The sequence below is a fragment of the Pygoscelis adeliae genome, unplaced genomic scaffold, assembly GCF_000699105.1.
Source record: "Pygoscelis adeliae isolate BGI_AS28 unplaced genomic scaffold, ASM69910v1 Scaffold32, whole genome shotgun sequence".
Classification (NCBI taxonomy): Eukaryota; Metazoa; Chordata; class Aves; order Sphenisciformes; family Spheniscidae; genus Pygoscelis; species Pygoscelis adeliae.
In genome coordinates this window covers 2,856,790-2,865,732 of record NW_008824368.1, presented here as the reverse complement: position 1 = coordinate 2,865,732, position 8,943 = coordinate 2,856,790, and the positions used below count along the sequence as shown (strand labels likewise).

At 46.4% G+C, this 8,943-nt stretch overlaps 1 protein-coding gene across 1 annotated transcript in view; it reads right to left on the bottom strand.

Moving 5' to 3' along the window:
• The window catches only part of KPNA3 (karyopherin alpha 3 (importin alpha 4)), a 76,150-nt gene extending 70,993 nt beyond the window's left edge, over window positions 1–5,157 (bottom strand). The window contains exon 1 of the mRNA XM_009319977.1: window positions 4,987–5,157. Within this exon, the coding sequence (XP_009318252.1) occupies window positions 4,987–5,157 (171 nt within the window). The remainder of the gene's footprint in view (window positions 1–4,986) is intronic.
• Between the last annotated feature and the right edge of the window lie 3,786 nt (window positions 5,158–8,943).

Sequence of the window (8,943 nt, the reverse complement as noted above, 5' to 3'; positions counted from 1 at the left end):
CGCAATTGATATGTCCTGGGGAGTTAATTGCTATGAAATTCAGTTACAGATGATGCACAGAAATTTCAGAAAATATGGAAATGAACTTCAAAATTCACAAGGGATAAAGATGAGAAAATGAGGAGTGAGCAAATCAACATTCAGGGAAGATAAGACACTTTTGTTAGTATTTTATTGTGGCTTTCCTCTTCTGGAGGGAGTACAGACTTAAGACGTCCTTGTTAGTACGTCTGCATGCTTCAGAAAACAGAAATTGCAAAATGCTGCTATTTCAGTTCTTATATTTTCCTCTCTCACTCTCTATTTAGGGGTTTCGTCTGCCTGTATTAACTCTAGCAGCCTTAGGATGGAAAGGCTGGGTTAGCACAGCTGGCTGCACTCTCAAGGCTCAAACTGAAGGTAAAAACCCTTCTTAGATACCTGGGGGTTTTTTTGGTTCTCACGACTCAGCATTTTTGCTGATTTAACACAGGTGAGCACATCTGGCCAGCTGCCATGCTGCACACAATCCCAGGTCCCTTCGGGATCCCATAACAGCCGGAGGTTGTTTTGCAGTTGAAGGTACCTTTTGGGGTGCACCACACTAAGGTCCTGCTCCAGAGGAGGATTTAGTGGCTGTGGTTAGCTCAGCCCACAGCTCCCCAGCCTAAATCCAGAGTTGTGAACCTCAATATCCTGCCCAAGCTGCTGCTGAAGCTTGGAGAGGGTTCAGACTTGGGGACATGGCATTGATGCACCTCACGCTTAGAAAGCAGAAGCAACGAGAGCCAGCGACCTGCAGCCCAGCCAAGCCCACCCTGGAGGGCCTGGGACACAGAGACCTGCTTTGGGTGACGGTTCATCGTGCTAAGCGCAGCTCCTTGTCCCACTGGACATAGTCCTCCTCCTGTCTTGGTCAGATCTGGGCTACCACAAGGTTACCCTAATCTGCAGAGGGACAGCTTCAGGCACCAGCAAGTGGGGTGAGCTGAGGAAGCACCTTCTCCCCTCACATAAGGGACGCGATCTAAAGGAAAGCCTTGGGCCAGCGCTTGCTAAAGGTGTCATTGTGTCGAAGTTCCTTCGAGACCCCTTCTCCGTCCCCATCTGCGGTACCTGAACCACAGGCACCCACCTCTGGGCACAGGCTTCTCTTCTCGGACATGTGGGAAAAGGTTAGTCTGAAAAACTTCTTATTTGAGCTAAAACCAGTGACGTTGCATACCATGGTATATCTTTATAAATGTAAATATGTGAACATAGCATAGAAGTATAGATTTGTGTTTGTTATTATATAGTATCAATGTATGTTTTGTATATAAATGCTCTACATGTGTATATATCTATTATATATGTCTATATTATATATGTTATATAGATTTATATAATCTATATAATTTTTGTTTATCTAGACACATTATATATGAAATATGTATTTGTTTGTGTTACATTTTGTATTTTATGTACCTAGTGCTGCGCTTTCCTTTCAGTCATGGGTGGAGAGGCTTTGACACTGTGAAGAGTGCATCTTTGAAACACAGCGTGCAGAAAGGCAAAACACAACCCAGCTCCAATCGGTTTAATCCACCCCGAGGGATGCGCCAAATTCCTCCTGAAAATGTCGTTTTGAGGTTTCAATAGGAGAGCCGCAGAGGTTTTGTGGAAGATGATGGGGCCAGCTTTCTGCAGGAGGTTTTGCAGCATGTTCCTGTGTTGTGGTTTAACCCGGCAGGCAGCTAAACACCACACAGCCGTTCGCTCATTCCCCCCAGCGGGATGGGGGAGAGGATTGTGAAAAAAAAAGTAAAATTTGTAGGTTGAGGTAAAGACAGTTTAATACGGCAGAAAAGGAAGGGAATATAATAATAATAACAATGATAAAAGAATATACAAAATAAGTGATGCACAATGCGATTGCTCACCACCCACCGACCGATGCCCAGCCAGTTCCCGAGCAGCGCTCGCTGCCCCCCCAGCTAACTCCCCCCAGTTTATGTACTGAGCATGACAGTACATGGTATGGAATGTCCCTTTGGCCAGTTGGGGTCAGCTGTGCTGGCTGTGCCCCCTCCCAGCTTCTCGCTGGCAGGGCATGGGAAGCTGAAAAGTCCTTGACTAGTGTGAGCACTACTTAGCAACAACTAAAACATCGGTGTGTTATCAGCATTATTCTCCTCCTAAATCCAAAACAGCACTGTACCAGCTACTAGGAAGAAAACTAACTCTATTCCAGCTGAAACCAGGACGTCCTGGCAGAAGGAGAGAGGTGAGCAATGGCGAGTCTGTGTGTCCATGGAGTGGGGTGGCCTGGGTGCTGGATGTGCTCGGCCCGTGCTGGGAGGCACAGACATTCATGGAAGAGGAGAAAAGGCGAGGGAAGATGCCGAGGGAGATTTAAGCGCGCTGGGGCTTGGGCAGGGATGGGATTCCTGGTGCTGCAACCCACCTGCCACAGGACACTGCGAGCGTGGGCGGCATTGCAGAGGTGCCACAGGGAAGGTGGCCATGCAAGGTTTGGGGCGGCTTGGAGATGACCAGGCTGCTCCCCTTGACATTTGGGAAGCCAGATTCCCCCTCAGTCAGGTCAATGCTCCCAAAGCAACAAAAAAATATTCATTTTGTTCTGAATCAGAAAAGAGGGAGAAAAAAATTAAAAACCTGGAAATATTTGCAACAAGCCCCATCTTCTCACAAGGGAGAGGGGGAATCACCCCAAAGTGATTCCTTCCCTGCAAGAAGCATGCGGTGGTGGTGCCTGTGCAGGGGGCAAGCTCTGCCCTCGGCAGCGTATCCCTATCCCGCTCGACTGCAGACCCCACGTGGGAGCTGCCTGGGCAGAGTGCGGCTGGGAACAGCCAGATCTAGCCCCAGAGAGCCCGCCTGAGCTGGGCTGCTGTTAGGAGAGGGAAACCATCTGGCTGGGATGGAGGAAGAGAGCCCGTGGCTGCTGAGCCACGTGCGAGGTTCCCGCCCGTCTCACAGAAACTTGCCTGTGCAGAGCTGTTTAGGAGGGCTCTGCCATGCTTGGAGGGAGAGGGCAATTACCTCCCCTGTCAGTGAGTACTCAGATTTATGTATATCCCCATGCCTTCCCCTAAACAAGCTTTCAATACAGAAATTGCAAAGCTGAAGAGATCCTCTGCAATTAGGGGAGAAGGCATCTCTCTTTCAGCTAACATGAGAAAAAGAGCCGAATGAAACCGTGCATTGTTAACGCACTTCGGCTTAGTCACTGGGGAGGGTAATAAACAAGGCAGACTTGGTTGGGATAAAAAAAGCGTTGCGTATGGTGAGATTATGAAACAATAGGTACTGATAGAGAGGCAGCCTGGAGCCAGCCGCAGAGCAGAAGCTTTACTGAATGCCCGGGTTTGAATGAATCCTAATGATAATCACGGGCTACATGGCAATTCGTTTAAATAATGTGCCTCCTGCTTCCTCCCAGCCCTGCAGAATGAGTCCGTACATGTTAATTGCTTCATTTTGAAGAGAAAGCTCCTCTCTGTGCGGCAATATTATATATTTAATTTTTGCTGTTTACTTACTCTGCCCTTCTTCAAGCCTTTTGCTGTCTATAAAGACATCTGCTGCTGTCATTTTGCATTTTGAACAAAGGTGTTTGCATCCAAGCTCTGAAGCCATTACAGGGAATTTCACAAGGAAAAACGGAAAGGACTGATTGCTGCCCAAGATAAGCCAGATTTCAGGAGGGAAGAGGAGTTGGTGAGCCAACTACAAGTCAGAGGTAAGAATCCCGGCACCGCAACTCCTCTGAACTTTGTGAAGGGTTGGGGCAGGCTGCAGCTTGACCCTCTCAAGTGTCCCGCTCCTTTCCAAGCAAAAACTGGTGTGAAGACTCGAAGCACACCCAGGAATGTATCACTTAAGATTAACATCGAGTGCATTTGCTGGGCATGCACACTGGAGAGGTTGGCATGCTTAAAATAGGTTTATCAGAGAGAAACCACAATAATAATAATAATAATAATAATAATAGACCCAGGTTTTAGCAAGATTCCTCAGTGATTATGTGCCACTTTGATGCTGAAGCAGAAGTGTGCTCTGCCACGCTGCTGCACCACAATATTGGTGGGAGCAGAAGCAGAGGCAGTAGCACCTTTCTGGGCATCTGTAGCCAGACTTCTTGGTGCTGCTGCTAGACTTAAATCCCGGCTCTCCTCTTCTTTCCCTGCCCCTGTTCAGTTCCCCCTGAGAGCCTTTCTCTAAGGGTGATTAAGCCAATATTGCTGCAATTTTTTTTTTTAATGTCAAAAAGGAATGGGGAATTCAATCCCAGCTGCTTTTGCTCACAGTAGTTTATAGGTGTGAATTAGCATCCGCTAAGTTGTATTTCCTCTCATGTGGCCTTTGTTCCCATCTGACTGCGAGTCTGTCCTCTCCTGCGGACTGCTACATTAACTCATTTCATTTGCAGAGGGTTTTAAAAAGGTTTTATGGGGCTCATCTCAGAAAGTGGTTGTGAAGGTCACCCTGTCCCAAAACAGCATATTCCCCAGAACACTTGATACTCAAGCTTATCACTTAATTTGGATATTTCACTTTCCACCAAAGCCTGCTGATTAAAATGCCGCTAGCACACTGTGGGATATTTACGAAGGGGTAACAATCATTAGAAAAATTCATTAGAATATACTGGAAAAAAGAGGAATGCTTCTTGCAAATGCAAATAGTGTTGCTACTAGCTATTTTCCCAGGTCTTATGGCCTATTGGAAAGCAGACAGGATTGCTATTTGTTTCCTGCAATTAAAAAAAAATAGTTTTTCTTCTTCATCAACATCATTAACGGCATTAGAAATCAGATTTCAACAGCTACATATTCAGATGGCACCACAGATCTATACACAATACTATTTATGACTATTAACTATTATTTAGAATAATGCCTTTATGCATGGTAGGGCGTGTTGCTGTGGCCCCACAAGGAGATGCAGCGGAGGGAGGTGTGCGTGGGAAGAGCAGTGCTCGGGCAACGGATGGAGCCTTACGCGATTTGGCCGCTGCAGCCTCATGTAGTAGCAAAGTGCTGGAGAAGGAGCAAGTCCCTGCTTGCTGCTGTCGCTCGCCATCCCCTTGTGAAGCTGGCAGGAGGACTCGTACTTCCAGCTAACTCCTAGGCTGGCCTCTGCCTGCAGCGCAGGAGAGAGGCTCGGTGCCATTGTACAGGCGATTCCTGAGGAGGGGAGAAGGACCATTCTCTGTTTTGGGTCCTGAAACTCATTACCAAGATCAGCTCCTTCCTAGCTACAGGACTGAAAGAGCTCCACAGAGCTGGATCCTCCCTTATCCTGCACAGCCCCAGTGTTCAGACTGTACTGAAAAAAATTGTCATCGGTTTTGGTTCCAAGTTTTAACAAGCTTTTAGCTACAACTAATGAATGTCTTTAAAAAGATGCAATCACGCCTGCATTTAAGTCCCTCTTTTTTTGCATGGTTTTTGGTTTGTTTTCACTTATGCATTGAAAAAAACAGGTACTTGTCAGTGAAGGAGAGATGGTTTTATGTGGCTTACAAGACAGATGTATGCATTACGTGTCCAACCACTGTCGCTCTGCAAATCTGCAAGGCGGGCAGCTTGCCCCTGCTCCTTTTCGAGATGAAAGATGTGGCCATACAGCTAGGCTTCTTGGAACTGGAATTAGGAACATTTTACTTTCTCAATAGATTGAAAAGCAAAATGCCTTCAATTGTAGGACCTTGCTCCCTCAAAACGCATTAGAAAAGGAATTACCAAAAATAACAAAAGCTATCTCTGCCACGGATTGACAGCCTAGAATTAGTCTGAAACATGCGGCTCTGCAAAACAGTTCCCAGATTGTACTGCTGCTCCTGACAGACACTCAGGCCCCATCCAAACACAAAAGTTGTTTCACTTTCATTCTTTTAGTACTGTATAATCCCCATGCCTCTTTCTGTCCTCACTGAGCGTGGAAGCAGATATTCCAGCCAAAAAGTATCAGTAGTGTAACTTATGTCCATGAAAAGGGGGAAATATATTATTATGCCAAAGTATCTGTGCATGCCACCCTGAATTACACCTCTGTGTTTCCCAGGAAAACTCCATCCCTCTCCCAAACCCTGTAGCCTTTTTCTTGAATAACAGAAAGAGGTGTACAGACTGGACTTTAGGCTTCTGTCTAGAAAAAAAAAGACATTTTTTTCTTTCCTCATTCCCAACAGAGCCAACATAACTGCTGATCATACTTTTTCCCTGGTGTTTTGCAGCTGGATCTGTTCCCTGGTCTGGACAGCTCGTGAGATTTTATGGAAACCTAGTGCCAGCACGAGGAAGAAGATGAGCATGGACACCCTTATTGGTGCCAATGTGGATTTTTAATTCAATTATGTGAATATTTCTTAAGTCTTTCCGAAGACCCTGAAATTACTGCACAAGTGCTATATGCCCTTGCCTGTTTTCCAGGAATGGGGATTGAAACAGTTATTCCCTCCTACTATTGAATACCTTTTTCCAAAGACTCCCTTGGGAATGGGCCGCAGACTGAGTGGTGCTTTCTGGAAAGCTGCATGGGTCATAGCTGACTGCTACTGCTTTGGGGTGGAAATGCTGTGGTGATGCCTCTTCTATGTTGCCTGCGCTATTAATTTATTTATACTTTGGCTCTGCACTCACAGTTTTTGACCAGGGCATGGGTAACCAGGCTCTTCCGCAGCTTGCAGGGTTTCAAACCACCTACCTCTAGGACAACCCATTAACAACCAGGCTCCCTGCCTGGGCGAGGGGGCCACTTCGCATCTCAGGACTTGTGCTGAGACTTGTTTTGTGATTTGCACTACACAAGTGTTGGATAATTACAGGGTATGCAGGAAAGCATCATCACACGCCTGCCGCCTGCTGTGGTCTTCCCTACAAAGCCACTTTTGGCTGCTGTGTTTATGGCTCCCGTTGGACAGTGTGTTGGAGGCTGCATGCTGGGCTGAGCAGACTTTCAGCTTTACCCAATATGGACGTTTTATTTTTAAAAAAATATCTCTTCACGGCATTTAAAAGAACATGGGGTGGCTACTGGTAGTTAAAAGGAGAGCCGGAGCAATTCAAGATGCCCTGAGCCACCTCCAGGCATCATGTCCTAAGTGAGAACCACCAATGCTCTGGGTTAAAGGTATAATGAGTGGACAAGTGTATGCCAGATCCTGCCCCATTGACAGCCTGGTAGAAGGGTTTTGCGTGATTTACATGCCGCCATCAATGTAAAAAAGCCAATTTTGCAGGCAATTTAACACTACAGGCCAAGAGCGATTCAACAAATACCCATTACCCCTAGTCAGGGGAGCAGCACCCCCTGACACCCTGAGTGACTTTCCCAAGTTTTCCAACTTGAGAAAGGTGAAAAGGCAGTCTTGCTGCCAGTTGTTTGCTACTGACTCTAGCTGGCATCAACCAACCATTGCCTCACGGCACCATCCAGGTTCATTATGCAATTAATGCTGGTTTGCAATGCATTTTAGGCAATTTTCAAGTTAATTTTTAATGCCTGAACATTGTGCTGTGCAGGACACTGCTTTCAGGACTTTGTATCTTGCTACAGTATGGGTTTTGGTAACAGATTGGGAGAGAGCACAGGTAAAGGTTGCTGATAAAAGGCACCTTATTCTAACTCATAAAGATTGAAAATAAAAAGCCTTGTAAAGTTCTCCTGGTTAAAACAACAACAAAAGGCCTTGATGAGACATACTGAACAGAAACTGTGTCTGGAATTTTTATTGATTACTGATTTACGCTGCTGTCTAAATGCACTCTTCATGGGATCAGAATACATCATGTGCTTCGTAACACAGCCATGGCATGCCTGGATTTGTGTAACCATGTTTCTAGAGCAAGCTGTCCTGGTTTTAACCTGATGTGACTGGGAACATGTGTATGGCACAGGGAAAGGAAGCCCACACTGGGCAAGAGGCTAACTGGCTGGGAGGCCAGCTGTGCTGGATCAGGGTTCTGTTTTCAGCCTTCCTGCAGGCCAGCTTTGACTCCTCCTGCTTGTTCTTCTCTAGGTGCCATCCTGCTTGTAGCTCTGCTCAATCATTGCAAAGGTAGCATCATTGCATATGGTCAAAGCATTGGCTGAGAAATCAGGACTTGTGCTTATTCCTCTCCTCAGAGGATAAGGAAACCAGGACCAGGTGAAAGCACTGTGACTAGGTGGGACGTCGAGCTGACTAGGAGAATGTGTTAGATATATTTTCTGGAGCACATGGACACAAAGAAGTGGAGCCTGGCTGCAGGCCAGCACAACTCCACATGGAGACAAGGTCATGCAGACCAAGAGAGGAACTGGGCAGTGACTGCTGCAGCCTAACTTACTCTAGTGCAAAATGACTCCAGGCTCTAGGAGGAGTCCAAGCCACCAAGCAATTCACCAGTCAGGCTAGATCCTCCTACGTCAATGCAACAGGGTTTGCACTGGTATAAATCATGCACATCGCTACATTCAGAGACAGGAAAATAAGGAAGGAAGAGAAACAAAGGGCAGAAACAGAGATGGCCCTAAAAGGGAACTTACTTTCTTACAGAGCAATCCTGAAAGCAACAATAAGGTACTAAACAATAAAGCACGGCTAAGCAGTTCATTGCTACACAAGGTTACAGTCTGCCTTCCCCCACAACCACCCTCAGTGGGAGGCTCCTTGTGGAGCGACGGATGCAGAGCCGAATTGACAAGCCGAACCTGGGGAATCTGGCCGTTACCCCAGGATAGATCTGACATCCCTGGCTCTAAGGATGAAGTCAAAGGGTGAGGGAACAGAAATATTATGATTGCCATTCTGCAGAGGAGAACGAATAGCAGCGGCGTTAAGGCTATCTGCACAACAGGACAGCTTTATCAGTACCGGAATAGCAGAGTGCTATCCTGCAAAGCACGTCTAGCGAGGACAGAGCTATTTCAGTAAAACTGGATTTTTTTTTTAGCAGAGTAACACCCTCCTGA